General features: G+C 50.3%; 2 protein-coding genes across 2 annotated transcripts; both read right to left on the bottom strand.

The window, feature by feature from the left end:
* Positions 1-70: 70 nt before the first annotated feature.
* Positions 71-3051, bottom strand: MIA (MIA SH3 domain containing). Its single transcript, XM_043435809.1, has 4 exons — positions 1318-3051; positions 1093-1226; positions 503-613; positions 71-162 (listed from the first exon to the last, which is right to left on the bottom strand). The coding sequence occupies exons 1-4, from the start codon at positions 1442-1444 to the stop codon at positions 139-141; spliced, it is 396 nt and encodes a 131-aa protein (XP_043291744.1). The 5' UTR covers positions 1445-3051; the 3' UTR covers positions 71-138.
* Positions 3052-3981: 930 nt separating this feature from the next.
* SNRPA (small nuclear ribonucleoprotein polypeptide A) lies at positions 3982-14678 on the bottom strand. Its single transcript, XM_043435805.1, has 7 exons — positions 14548-14678; positions 13987-14081; positions 10955-11127; positions 8532-8711; positions 6262-6435; positions 5750-5838; positions 3982-4360 (listed from the first exon to the last, which is right to left on the bottom strand). The coding sequence occupies exons 2-7, from the start codon at positions 14057-14059 to the stop codon at positions 4201-4203; spliced, it is 849 nt and encodes a 282-aa protein (XP_043291740.1). The 5' UTR covers positions 14060-14081; positions 14548-14678; the 3' UTR covers positions 3982-4200.
* Between the last annotated feature and the right edge of the window lie 67 nt (positions 14679-14745).

The following is a 14745-nucleotide window of genomic DNA, read 5'->3' on the forward strand; positions in this document are numbered from 1 at the left end:
TGGCTAGATTCAGAAACCTGGGGGAAACATTTTTTTCTAGATCCCCACCACAAAGACCACAGAGACCCAGTTTGCACTTGGCTGATGTATTTGCATAAAGTCGGGGAGAAACAACAGCACTGACAGCATAGACTGAGCTCACTGGCAGTAGAAATCCCATATCTGAAAAAGAGAAAGGGGAAACAGTGGGGAGAAAACCAGTGGTCACACCACAAAGGATCTAGCGGTTTTAGCAAATGCTGCAGCCTCAGGGACCAGGTTTGGCTGCACAAGTGATATGCAAATTAGCCTAGAGCGCTCAACTTTGCAGCTCTCAATCGAACTTGGATTTAGAAATCACTCATCTTTCAAATAAGAAAAGGCAGGGAGTCTGTTCCAGCGCACGCAGCGAGGCTGCCAGGGCGCCGAGGTTGCTAGGGTGCTGAGGTTAGGAGCATCTTTGCCTGTCACTGCAACCCAAAGGTCCTCCCTCCAGATTCTTGCCAGCCCCCAAGATACTCACATCTGTCTTGACATCGGTTTTGGCTGGTTTCAGGGTCTGGTCTTCACGTACGATGCTACTGGGGAAATAGCCCAGGCGAGCAGCTCCATCTCCATAGTAATCTCCCTGAACCTGGGGAAGAGGAGTTAAAAGCCGGGGTCTGGGAACATGGCAAGCTCATTCCTGCTCAAGTCCTGTGCACACTTGCTCCTCCCTGATCATCTAGCTGGCTCCATCCTTGTCAGTCCAATCTCAGCTTAAAGTCGCCTGCTGCAAAGTCCTCCCTGACCACCCCATGTGAATTAGTCACCCAGTCACTTTATACTAATTCTCAAAGCAGCACACACGAGTTGGTATTTTTGATGGCTTGTCTCCTTCATCAGAATAAAAGGCATCATTCTTTATTGTACCTTCGGTGTCTATAGCAATTTGGCACTACAGGACATGCCCTAATAATTGCTAAAGAAAGAAAAACAGAGTGGATCACAGCAGCCACCCCCTGCCGACTGTACTTCAGTTCACTCCCTGGGATTTGCCCTGTAGGTAAAAAAGTAGGGTACGCTCCCACCCCAGCTCTCTACCCTTTCCTCCTCTGTTCTCCCAAGACTCACGCTGCCTCCCCAGAAGAGCCGCCCTCGGCCCTTGAGCTTGGAGAAGACATACACCACTTGGCCCTGGTGTATGGTCAAGAAACGGCAGTCAGGGGCCACGTAGTCCTGAAGGGCCACGGCCATGGAGATGGGGTCTGGAGAAGGAATATAGAAGGGAGTGAAAGCACCCTCCACACAGGCTAGCAACCAAAGCCCTCCACACACCCCGGGACCCCTAACGCTCACGGCTGCATTCCTCATCGGCACACATCTTCCGGTCAGCCAGCTTGGGCATGGGGCGGCCGCCGGCACCAGGCCCCGGGAAGGCAGACAGCAAGACGACACCGAGAAACACCAAGGACCAAGCCATCATGGACTCTGGGCAAGACAGTGGCTAAGGCAGGAATGGGGTCTCCAGTTTCCTCCCGCCCTCCCTCGGCAGTAGCATAAGGAAACCTGTGTTCTGAGTCTGGTCCCCTCCTTAAACCAGCCCCAGATTTCGCCCACACCACCTCTGAGCCTGCTACCCAGGCAGAACCATTTCAAGGACAGGGTGAGGGTTGCCAGCCCAAGGAAATACCCAAAGAGGCCCAAGGCAGCCCAGGCCACTCCAAGTAACAAGTCACCCCCCTCAACAGAGAGGCTCAGACAGGCAGGTTAAAATATCCAATTCCATCTTTTCTGAGTTGGCTTGGAGACCTAGGCCCTTCAGCTGTGCCCCCGGAGACAGAACAAGAGGAGCCAGTATGGAAAAACCACCTTGGAATTTCCTGTGCTGAGGGGCAGCAGAACAAGGCAGCCCTTTGATTGCCAGAAATAGCCCCAGCTCTCAAGTACGGAGTGAATATTATATGTTGGGCTTTAGGCTAGGCGATGTCCAACCACGATCACTATTTCTTCTCAGAAACCACTTCCTGACTGCCCTAAACTACTCTCAGAGCCTCACCTTTCTCATCTGGGATACTAGTTATTTAATAAAGAATTCACCATGCATATTTTTGTTTATTAGTTCAAATGCATACCCTGCACTACCTTGAAGGGGGACCATTATAATCCCATTCTAGGTAGAAATGGAAGCACAGAGCCTTAAGGAACTTGTCCAAGGTTAGTGTCAGTAAGTGGAGAAGCTAGATCTGGCTGTAGGCCCATACCCATCACTACTGGGCTTGGAGCTGTTAGTTGCCCAAGGCCAGAATGAAACAGTGGCAGAGGATGTGAACTCAAGTCTCCTATCTAAAACCACACTTCACAGAGATCCACTTGCCTGAAGACCCATCTCTTTCCTCAGGTATTCTCACCTCTGGCCAGCAAGTCCAAACTTTAGTTTTAGGGGAAGATGGGACACACACAGGCTTGGGGTGGGGAAGGATTCCTCCTGGTCAAAGACTGGACCTAAGCCACCTCCACACACACAACACCCAGCACCAACTACCATACAAGCATCAAATAGCTCTATTCATGTTACCTCCCAGAGGCTTCCCTTGATCACCCATTACTGCTCCCCAGCTCTACCACCCCATCACCCCATCATGTCAGTTCTATCAGAACTCAGCATCTAAAATTAGCTCGTCTATTTCATTCACTACTGCATATTTTATGCCACAACAGTACCTGGTGTGTATTAGGTACTTGGCAAGTTATCTGTGGAATTTACTGAGTGCTTGCTAAGTACCTGGGGTGGGGTGCACAGCTCAGGAAGAAAGATGAAACTCAGAGTGGGGACATCAGTTGTCTATTGTGGGGGTTGGGGGGACTGTCCAGAGACCCCACGTTCCCACGTGCTGTCTGCAATAACTTTATGTGGTGAAGATGACAATCACCCTCCCGCTTCCATCTTTTAGATCCTACAAGGAGGAAGTGTGCATGTGGTGCCCTAAGTCTTCAGCGTTTCCAACACCATCGTTCCTCTTTAATGGAGAGAGCAGTGCAGGTGCAAGCTGGGGCTCAGAGCCTTAACAGGGGAAAAGACATCCAGGGAGAAACACTGTGCCTCATTGTATTTATTTTTGTGGTAATTTTCTATTTCTGGCAAGGGATCTCATTTTGCTATCTATATGGTGTGAGAAAGGGTTTTAAGCTATATATATATTTATACATATATATATATATACATATATATATATTTATACACACACACACATTTAGTCAACTTAAAAATTGTCAAGTCAGATCTGTGACAGGCTGCTAAGCTTCAAAGGTCCCCCATTCAATCTCCCCTTCTTACCCAGCTTCAGCTGTTCAGCCAGAAACCACATCTAGCTTCCACTGCAGCTGCAGCACTGGAGGGAGACTGAATCAGCCACCTGCCCGAAGCTCCTGGCTGGTGTCTCCCATGTGTGACCAAGTCAGCATGGACCCTCCCCGCAGCAGCAGCAGGGACCCCTTCCTGAATTCCAGAGACTGCAGCTCAATCGGGGGCTGCAAAGTTGAACTCAGCATCTCCAACCCAAACTGCCATTCCTACCATCCTTTCAATGATTTCGTGAATACTCGTCTTCCTTCCCTTTCTTTCAGAAGTAGCTATAGTGGTTTCTGTGAGACTCTTGCTATGAGAGAAAGCATTTTTGTCTAGAAAAAGGTAAAGAAAAACCTCTTTCTTAACACTCTATCATGTCAGAAAATTATTGCAATCAACATATGAGTCTATAGTGAATGGTGTGCCATTAAAAGCAGCATCCTTGTGCAGTACAGAACCTGCCCAACTGTACTTGGCAGCCTGGGTTTTAACTTCTTGCCCTGAATTCAATCTGCCAAAAATAGTAAAAGCAACTTAAGTTTGGACAGTGTTGCTACACTATTCTGTATTTTCCCAAAGTTGCAATCCCCAATGTGCTGAGCTTCTCAAACACTAAGAATATTGTGGTATGCAGGGAAGGGAAACACGGAGGACAAGAAAATAAAAACAAATGGTTGTGAAAAAACAAACCGCAAAAAACACTTTAATTCCAGCCTAACAGCACCAGGTGCAATGTCTGGGGACAGACTCTGGGTACAATGCTGTGTGGAGACCACTCACTCACACTCGGCTCCAAGAAGGCCCCCAAGGGGGACTTACCTTCAGGGGGCTGAACCAAGGGGGGAGGGGGTGGCCCCAGAACAGGGGGCCAGGACAGGCATGGGGAAAGGGTGCTACTTCTTGGCAAAAGAGATCTTCATGGCGTTGTTCTGGGTGATCTTGAAGCCCTGCAGGGCGTCTCGAGCGGCCCCTGCCTGCACCTCATTGTCAAACTCCACGAAGGCAATGTCGTGCCGCCCAGGAACCAGCCGGACCTCCTTGAACCCAGGGAACCTGAGAGAAAGGCAGAGACCTCAGGGATCCAGCCTCAGCACTGCCCTCGAACATTCAAGAATCCAGTGAGTAGGGGCCAGGAATGCTGCTAAACACCCCATGATGCAGAAGACGGCCCCAATAACAAAGGATCATCCAGCCCAAAATGGGGACAATGCTAAGTTGATGTGCTCAGTTGAGTCCGACTCTCTGCAACCCCGCGGACTGTAGCCTACCAGGCTCCTCTGTCCATGGAGATTCTCCAGGCAAGAATACTGAAGTGGGTTGCCATGCCCTTCTCCAAGGGATCTTCCCAACCCAGGGATCAAACCTGCATCTTCTGCACTGGCAGACAAGTTCTTTACCAACGAGCCACCTGGGAAGCCCCAGAAACCACTACCCTCTACTTTTATGATCTGCTGTTTCTTTCATTTCCCTCTTCTCATTCCTTACTTCCTTCCCCATTAGGCAACCATCCTCAGGATTACCGGGTATCCTTTATTCCATCAGTATTCTTAGAAACTATACATTGTTTTGTGAACATGGTATAAAATTGAATGGTATGATTTTTGTTTCATTCAGTTTCTCAAAATTTGCTCTCGACCCTGGTATAAAGAACCATGCAGCATGCTCTTCCTGTCCCCTCTAGCTGCGAGCACCTGCACTTGACCTCACCTTTCTCCCAGGCTGCCTCCAGCTCCCAACCACACCATGAGGAATGCCCCACCCAGTCTCTTGGGCACGTTAGAATTTCACGTGAAAAAAAAAAAAAAGAATTTCACATAAACAGCAGTCATCAAGTGTTGTTCTTTAGTCACTAAGTCATGTCTGACTCTGTGACCCTAGGCTCCACTGTCCATGGGATTTCCTAGGCAAGAATGCTGGAGTGGGTTGTCATTTACTTTTCCAAGGGATTGAACCTGCGTCTCCTGGATTAGCAGTGGATTCTTTACCGTTGAGCCACCAGAGAAGTCTAGGTGAGCACTTGACTAAACAGTAGACAGTTACTCCACGCAATGGCCCGCACCCACCCACATCCCTGAAGGGTCGAGCACCCCCCACTCCCACACCTGCAGTCTGAACAGGCTGACTTCTTCCAGTCTAGCCAGCATTCAGTGACATCTCCCTGTTGCTGGACTTGCACCTTGCCTTTGTCTAAGTTAGAGACTGGAAAGATGAGATCCAGAGTCATCTCCCTAAAGGCAGAAGACAGCCTGCCCATCCTGGCCACTGCTGTCGTCCACGCCCAGCCGCTGCAGGGCTGGCCTCAGCCTCCTCCTTCTGTCCTCCATGCGCTGTCCCCGCCTGCACAGGCTCAGGCTCCACCAGCAGAATTATGAGGCTTGTCCCTGTGGTGCCACCTCGTGGCCACCACCCTCCGGGCCCAGCCCAGCCACAGGCCCCACTTACTGGTTGAAAAGCATGGAAAGCATGAGCTCGTTGGTCTCCTCTGGCAGGTTGGTGAGGAACAAGATGTGATTTGGTGGATTTTCTGAAAGCTGCAGGAGAGCGACGGGAGACCGTTAAGTCTGGTCGGGGATCTATGGCCCTCCTGCCCTCCAGCCCCGCCCTGCTTGAATTCTTTCTAGTATTTCACCTAACAGACCCCGTGTTGTTGCCCATCTACCCGACGGTGCCCTAGACTGTAAGCCACAAGGGAGCACAGTTGCACCCATAAGCGGGTGCTCAGCAGTTCACAGAGTGAAGCGAGGTGCAGCCCACCCCCGTTCCAGCCTCCCCTTGACCTGCTCCTGCAAACACACCAATTCCTCTGTCCCAGGGCCTGACGCCACTGCTAAATCTTCATCCTCCAACAGCACCTCCTCAGGGAGGCCTGCCCAGACCACCCAACCTAAAACAGCGCCCTGCCTGCCATTCCTGTCTCCTGACTATACTAGACCCTGGGAGGACCAGACACTTACAGGCTGAGCAGGTGGCATCTGCCCCGGCATAAGCTGCTGTGGCGGCATGGCCCCCGGCGGGAGCTGGCCGGGCGCTAGTCCTGGAGGCGGGATCATGCCCGGCGGCGGCATGTAAGGGGGCTGGCCTGGCATGTGGTGCATGATGCGGGGCGCCTGAGTCATCGGCGGCATGCCCTGCGGGGAGAGGAGGGCAGGGCTGAGAGGGCACCAGCAGGTGGGAGGAGGTGTGATTTCAGTGTTGGGAGGAAACAGGAGAAAAGGCTGTTACAGGAAACCCCGGGTGTGAGACACAGAGAAAAGATCCAGACTTGGAAAAGGCAAGAAAGGCATCCAAAGAGGGATGGATGGAGCAGATCAGGCCCAAGGTCACAGGGGACATCAAATTAGAAAGAGTTAAAAATAAATAGAAACCTTTTTTTAACATATAAAAATTGGTTAGGGGAATTCCCTAGCCATCCAGTGGTTAGAACTTGGTGCTTCCACTGCAGGGGGAACAGGTTCAATCCCTGGTCAGGGAACTAAGATCCCACACGTCACTCAGTATGGCCCCCCCAAAAAAGAAAAGAAAAATCGGTCAGAATGGCCTAACTTTGCTTGTGGACATATGAACAAATTTGGGGGCCTACTGGGGAAAAAAAAAAAAAAGACTAGAAGAAAAATAAAAACATTATCAACTAAAAGGGGTGGAAATAAACACTATAAGCAGCATGCTGTACTGCTTTAAAACTTTATGGGGACTTCCCTGGTCTAGTGTTTAAGAATCTGCCTTGCAATGCAGGGGACCTGGGTTTGATCCCTCGTCTAGGAACTAAGATCCCACGTGCTGCGGAGCAGCTAAGGCTGCATACCACAACTGGAAAGTTGGTGCGTCAAAACAGAAGGATCCCGCATGCCGCAACTAAGACCCGACATGGCCAAATAAATAAACAGAGTGTATGGAGAAAAGAAACAGGCCCAGAGGACAGACAGTGGAAGGCAGAGGTAGATGGGGATGGTCAGGGCTGATGCAGAAGGACATGGTAAGGGGTGACAGCAAGGGGAAGGGAGAGGCTGAAGGCAAAGAGCATGTGCTCCCAGGGGAGACAGGAGCTGAACCTCATGTGAACAGTCAAAGCTGGATGGAAAGCTGGGCACAGCAAGAGCAGAGAGGGTAAGGATGGGGCAGTTTAACCCAAGACACGGACACTGACACAAGACGACCCATCAGAACGTTCGGAGGTTCGGAGACCAGAGTGGGTCCAATTCGTTCATCTTTTTAGTACTTTATGCCTTCTGTATCTTGTTTAGAAAACAGGATGTTTCTACTCTTATAGTCTCACCAAGGTCATAAAGACATTTTCCTGTTTTCTTCAAGAACTTTGATTACTGGAGCTGACACCCTCAAGTCTACTGTTTATCTCAAATTAACTTATATGTAGCCAAGGCAGGGCTTAACTTTCCCCTCTTGCAAATATCCAATTGGTCCAGTATGATTTATTAGGGGAAAAAGCCCTTTCACCCCTGGAGAGCAGTGGTACCTCAGTCACATACAGAGCAACCACCTACACACATGCAGGTTTCTGGACTCCACTCTGCCCCACTGGTCCATCTTCCCATCCTCAGGAAACCATACCATTCCTCAACAACAGGCCCCTGCTTTGCCATCACAGACATTACAGACAGCCTGTCTGTGCCCACAAATACCTCTCGGGATTCTGATTGGGACAGAGTTGACTCTTAAACCAGTTTGGAGAAAAATGACATCTTAATAGCACTGAGTCTTCCAATTTCTCTCAGCCGTATTCTATCGTTTCAGTGGGCGGCCTTGCACACTTCTTAGAGGTGTTTTTCAATCTGAAGTATCCTTGTTTGTTGCTAATGTACAGAAATAAAACTGACTTTTCCATATTGATCTGGTGACCTTGTTAAATGAAATTCTTTTAATCCTAATAGCTGGTTAGTGGTTTCCTCTGGATTTGCTTCATAGACACTGACTTTAGAAGACACAGCAAAATCAAGGTCAAGGAGAGAAAAAACAAAGACTGAGACACACAGAAAAAGATCCTGAGAAATTGGCAGGGAGGCATAGACATTAGACATTTCCAAGTGGAGATACCATCATTCATATGCTCACCCCCCTATAGATAGGCACACAATCTCACAAGAAAAATGGAAGTGGGGATATGTCTGAATCCCCAAGGGGGTACCTCTCCCTACCCCACCCCGCGCCAGCCCACAAGGCCAAGGAAGACCTGGTGGTGAGAGGGCTGCATCTGTGGGCCCTGGCTTACCGGGACAGGCCCTTGCACAGCGCCCACCACAGGGGCAGCCGCCCCTCCCTGCACGGCCTTTTTGGCAGCTGGGGTCTCCTGGCTCTTGGGCTTCCTCTTCTCCCGCTTGCGGTCCCGCTCCACGAAGGTGCCCTTCATTTTGGCAATGATATCCGAGTCGGTCTTGGCGTATTGGATGCGCTGCCCAACAGAGAGCAGAGGGTGAAAGAGGCTGGACTTAGGAGCCAAAATCAGACCTTGCTTGGAGCTTGGTGGGAAACATCATCGAAATCCCTTGGCCTCAATGTCCCCACCTGTGAAATGGGTACTGAGGTATTTCCCACTTCAAAGGACGACTCTAAACAGTGCCTGGCATGTAGCAAGCTCTCAGGAAGTGGTTGTTGGGATTTTTTGATAGGAAGATGGGACAGCTCCAAGCATCAGCTCAAGGTAGAAGGAAACAAGGCCAGGATAGGAGCACTATGCAGGGAGGTTTCCATCACACCTTCTCCAAACTCAATCTCATTCAGCTGTTTACAGAGCACCCAAATTTGCCCCGAGGATTCAGCAATGAGCCAATCACACAAAAGCCCCTGCTCTTGTGGAATTAGTTCTCTGGGGAAGATATGACAGAGATTAAAAAGTGAACCAACAGGAGAAGGGGAGGTGAAGAGTTGAGAAGAACTGAAATTTTCAGAGTGCAGCCAGAAAGACCTCAGAGAGATAATGCTGGTGTAGAGACAGGGAGGGAGGGAGGCACGCAGGCATCGAGGGAAAAAAGCGTTCTAGCAAAGGAAGAGCCACTGAAGAGCTAGAGTATGGGGTATGCTCAAGGAACAGCAGGGAGGCCTACGTGGATGAGGAGGCAGGCGACATCACAGAGGCAACAGGGGGCCTAGGGGACTTTGTCTTTTCCTGAGCAAGCCGGGAGTCACAGAGTGTTATAAGCAGGGGAATGACGAGCTCTCACTTGTGACTCCCAAGGAGCACTGTGGCCACGGGATAGAGAGGCCTGGGAGGAGCAGGGGGTCAAAACAGGGAGAAGGGTCGAAGCTGGGACTAGGTGGGTACCAGGGGAGGAGTGGGAAGAATCAGTGGAGGGTTTTTTTGGAGTAGAAGTTTGGTTGTTTTTTTTTTTTTATTTTATGTTTTCAGCAGAGGTTTTCCAGGTAGAGTTGACAGGATTCCCTGACAGAACTCACAGTGGCTCAGTGCTTTCTACGGTTCAAGCACTGATGTCAGAGAAAAGCAGGGGAGGAAGGTCCACACAAAATGATTTATTATTTTTAGTCCTCAAAAGGGAATTTCCAGATACTCCAGAAAAGCAATGGAAGACGTGGCAACTGTGGTCTCACACACCCACAACAGGAAACAACAGGCAGGAGTCAGAGAGCAGCCCCATCCGGAAGGAGGTGAGGGCACCAGGCCGCCTGTGCCCCTGGGGCCAATGTGTTCCACGTGAAACGACATGCCTGGAGCCTGCAGGCACTGACACTTGCTGTCACCACCCTGCTGGTTCAGGGAGGCATATTCCAAACAGGTGAAACTCAGAAGAACTGACAGAGGGAGAGAGAACTGACTGATATGGCAGGAATTCTGGATCAGGGCAGGGACTCTGAATAACAGAACCCCTGTCTGTTCAAGGCCTACTGAACATCTGTAACCCACTTCCTCCCATCCCATGGCCCCATGTAACCATGATTTATACATGAGCACCTGGTACCCAGTGTTAGCCATCACCGTTAACCCCCGATCCTAGATGAACTCTCCCCTTATCCCAGACCTGGGATCCTGACCCAGCCTCACCATCACAACTGAACCCCATCTCCCACAACTGAACTGTTGGGGAGGATCCCCAACAGCCACAGGCATCTCCCTAACCCTTGCATGGTTGGCCAGCAACCTTGGAATCAAATCCACCTTCAGGATCAGCTCCGTAGCCTGACTTCTGACAACTCTCCAGGCCATGCCCACCCCACCATCCCCCACCCTCCACTTCTGCGGAATGAATTTGACTCACTCCCTCAGTTACACAGGTTCTTGCTTATCTCCCATTCTTAGTTCATTTGTCTGTCTCAGCTACTCTTCTCCAACTCTTACTCATCCAGAAAGGCTCCCCTGCGAACTCCCAGACCGGATGAGAGTAAGCTCCCCGAGTTCTGTGCACTCGCTCGTCCCAGCCCTGAGCCCTCGGGTCATCACCACCCGGAGACAGGCGTGTCTCTCCAGTGGCACTGTGGGTCTACAAGGGCAGAGCTGGGACTTCCCTTGATTGCTGTGTGTCCCCACAGCCCCAGTACAGTGAACAGTGGATGCCGAGGACCAACAGGAGAAACTCCCATCCTTAAGGCTCTGATCTACAGGCGACAGCAGCCCAGACCCATCCAGCCTGCAACAGCACTTGGCGCAGGCACACGCCCATACCCTCCACCCCCGGTGCTCACCATGGGCTTGTCGTAGAAGGGGAAGCCCTGCATGGAACGCAGGGCGTTGGTGGCGCTGCTGACCTCCTTGAAAATGACAAAGGCCTGGCCTCTCATCTTCAGGCTTCGTGACACCAGGATATCCAGGATCTGGCCAAACTGGGAGAAGATAGCATACAGGGATTTCTTCAGCTCTGCAGTGGAGAGAGGAAAGACCCAGCGGTGACTGTAGGCCAGGGTATCATGTCCTGGGGCTGGAGCTCCACTTTTCAGAGGAAATGCAGCCCAGAGGGGACACCATCAGCCCCCTGACAGAGTACTAAGCAATACCATCAGCAGCCTAGAACCACTCAGGTGGTCGTGTGCATTGACTCTGTAGTAGGTCAGCAATCAAGATACCTAGCCCACAAGGTTGCTGCAGGGGAACACGAGTCACACATATAGAGGACACACAGTAAATGCTCGATAAATGCAAGCACTTTTCCTCATTGTCTCCAGCACCTTGACATGAGCCCCTCTGATCTGGCCCCGGCTGACTTCTCCCACCTCATCTCTCCCCATGCCCCATCTTCACTCCTATAGCTCCAGCCACACTGGCCTCCCAGCCCCTTCTCAGGCCCGTCACAGCAACCTTGCCTCAGGACCTTTGCACTGACTGCTCCCTCTACTAGGAGCAACCTTCTGGTGATGTGTACATGGCTGCCTCCTTCCAGTCACCCAGGACTCAGCAGAGATGTTCCCACCTGAGGCCTTCCATGACCACCCTGGTGAAATAAGAGCCCCCTCATGTCATTACCCCCACTGTGAGAACCTACTTGCTTTTCTTTCAAGGCATTTCCCACCTCCTGACTTTATGTTTGTTTCCTTTTTGTTTGGTCCTCTTTCTGAAGAGGTACAAGTCTATCCTATTTGTTTATCACAATATCCCCACAGGGAACTCCCTGGTGGTCAAGTGGTTAGGACTCTGTGCTTATTGACAAGGGTCCAGGTTTGATCCCTGGTCAGGGAACTAAAATTCTGTAAGCCCCTTGGTGTGAGCCAAAAAAAAAAAAAAAACAAACCCTAATGAACAGTATAGTTGCCAGCACACAAATCTCCAAATACATTTGCCTGAAGAAACATAGCAGTAAATGATTTCTGGGAATAACTTCACCGAATTTTTACCTCTACTCCATGAGGTAGCAATTATAACTGACCCAATTTTACTAATGTGGATAGAGGCTCTCAGAGGATCTGTCACTGGCTCGGGACCCAAGTCCATCTGAACCCAGGACCACCAAACCTCCCTAGCAAATGGACAGCCAGGAAAGGGTACCAGCCTTATGCAAAGAAGGTACCTGAGCTTAAGATACCCGGCCAAAGAGACATTAGGAAAGAAAAGGGGGATTGGGTAAAGAGGAAAGCAAATAGCCAAAAATCCTGATGACATTTCCGAGATTTGTCTCCACCTGCCATCCCCATGAACCCAGTGTGGGCCTTAGTCATTCCCCTAGGTGCTGGGCCTCTCCCCAGTCTCCTTTCTTGCCCATGCAAGTTCACCCTCCACAGCTGGAAAGATCTTCCACAATTAACCGCATCCCTTGCCTGGCTCCCCAAAGCCCTCAGGATGAAGTAAAACACCCCACCCAGCCCTCAAAGCCTCAGGAGCCAGCGTGCACTGCTTGCCTGAATGTTCTTCATGAATCACCAGCCTCTAGGTCTCAGGCACCCAAAACAGTACATGCGGTTCCCAGGATGCCCTGGGCTCTCTTTTGCCCCTGGACATTTGCACATGCTGGTCCAGGTTAGTCACTCTTCTGCCTCATTGTAACACAAATGCTTCTTCCTCTACCTGGTAGGCGTTCCCAAAATGTCTCCTATTCTATGAACCTGAATACCTCTTTCCAAGTGCCCAATCCCAGCCTTGACTATTATGCCTCAACTTCCCCCAATTATGGCCATGGCTACTCTGGGCTATCACTGTCTGGGAGCAGGTCTGTCATCTCTACTAGACTGTGGTTCCATGAAGTCAGGACTAGGACTGTCTCAGTCACCATGTCCACAGCTCCACAGAGAACTGGCTGGGCACAATGCTCTAATAGTATATGAGGAATTTACATGGCTTGTTTATTATCTTCAATAGCAACTTTATCGGTAACTTCAACTTAATGCCAGCAAGCTTCTTCAGTTCTCCTTACAGTTTTCTTGAGGAGATAATAAGAGCTAACACTTATATCCAACCCTTACTAACTGCTAAGTACCATAAAAAAAAAAGCATGGAAGTTTAGTTCATATATTCCCTATAACACCTGCACAAAGATTTTGCCCAGCTTTCCTATATATAAAAAAAAAAAAAGTTCAATAAAAAGTGATAACTTGCTCAAGAAAAAAGAAAAGTATGTCACATCTAGAATCGAGTTCTTAACCAGAATTCCATATAATGGTCTCAACCACGTTTCCGTGCTGTATGCCTTGGGCAAATCATATCCCTCCCCAGTCTCAGTTTCCTTATCTGAGAAATGGGAACAATAGGTCCTTCCTGCAGGGTTGCTGTGAAAGTTAAATGTAACCATTATTTATACATCAGCACCCGGTACCCAGTGTTACCCACCATCATGGTTCATTTCACTTTATTTTGAAATGAAACGTTTTCACTGTGGGCTAATCACTTGAGGGCATGACAGTGGCCAACAACTGCAGTTCTTACCCTCCTGTAGCTCAAAGGCCAGGAAAGAGACAGCCCCCTGACAGCCACATCAGGACTTGACTGGGGAGGTTAAGGGTTTTAGGAAGTCAGAGGCAGGCACGTGGGTGGAAAAGGGAAGGGGGAGGCATCCTGGAGGAGGGGGGGTCTTAAAGCTAAAACCGTGAAAGACCTTGAAAGACCAGGTTAACGGGAAAAGTGTAAGAGAAAATGAGGAAATACCAAACGCACTGCCTGTGCAAAGGCCGAAGGGTGAACTCTTAAAGAGTTTGGCGGGAGAAGGCTGAGGAACAGACATGGATACTGGGGACAGAAGAGGGGGCAGGCTCGTGTGGGATAGCCTGGTGTCCGGACTATCCCTAAAACTCACCATCCTTCTTGATCTTCTCATTGAGATTGTTGATATAAATAGTGTGGTTGGGGCGGGTCTCGGGAACTGCCATGGAGTAAGTTGCTGAGGTAGGTCTGAAAGAACGAAAAAGTCCCACTCAGTTCTGGGTTTCTGAAAATCCTTTTGTCCCAACGCGGGCTGCTTAAGGATCTTCCTTCCAAGAGAAAGTCAAGTAAGGTAAAGAAGAGGGAAGAGGGAAGCACGGTTCGGAAAACAAAGCAAACGCAGAACACAGGTTCTCCTCCCCGCGTGGTGAGGGAAATCTCGTGAGGTTTACTACGAGTCCCAGGATGCTCTACTCGACTTAGTAGGCGGAGCGGCCTAGGCTCCGCCTAGGTGGCGATTCCCACTGGCCCACGCGCTCAAAGGCCGGCCCAGGAGAAAAGGCCCGGATGTAAGAGCCAGTTAAGGCAGGCGACACGATTTTCCAAACGGCCTCGCGCAGAAAAAAAATAGTTCCTGCTACACGAGGTGCAGGAAAGCCCGGGAGCCAAGCGCTCCGCCGCCAGGCGCCCACGGCCGCTTCTACCCAATACTCACCGGAACGGTCTCAGATCCCGCAAGCGGTGCCTGCTACGCTGCTGAGCGCCGACCACAAAACTTCCTCCTCTGGACCCGCCTTTGTCTGTCTACAAGCCAATCTCTGCGCGGAAATTTGGTAGCTTGGCCAATCAGAGCAAGGCTCGCTCCCGGACCCAGATTTTGCCAATAAAAACGGCAATTGGGTTCCCGCCTCAG

This window comes from Cervus canadensis, chromosome 18 (genome assembly GCF_019320065.1).
Source record: "Cervus canadensis isolate Bull #8, Minnesota chromosome 18, ASM1932006v1, whole genome shotgun sequence".
In the NCBI taxonomy this organism is placed as follows: Eukaryota; Metazoa; Chordata; class Mammalia; order Artiodactyla; family Cervidae; genus Cervus; species Cervus canadensis.

Coding starts and splice junctions, on each gene's coding strand:
- MIA (XM_043435809.1), bottom strand. CDS start 1,444: ATGATGGCTTGGTCCTTGGTGTTTCTCGGTGTCGTCTTGCTGTCTGCC. Junction 614..1,092: donor GGCTCTTCTGGGGAGGCAGC/GTGAGTCTTGGG, acceptor CCTCTTCCCCAG/GTTCAGGGAGATTACTATGG. Junction 163..502: donor AAACCGATGTCAAGACAGAT/GTGAGTATCTTG, acceptor TCTCTTTTTCAG/ATATGGGATTTCTACTGCCA.
- SNRPA (XM_043435805.1), bottom strand. CDS start 14,059: ATGGCAGTTCCCGAGACCCGCCCCAACCACACTATTTATATCAACAAT. Junction 11,128..13,986: donor TGAGAAGATCAAGAAGGATG/GTGAGTTTTAGG, acceptor TCTCCACTGCAG/AGCTGAAGAAATCCCTGTAT. Junction 6,436..8,531: donor CTGTGCAAGGGCCTGTCCCG/GTAAGCCAGGGC, acceptor CTCTCCCCGCAG/GGCATGCCGCCGATGACTCA.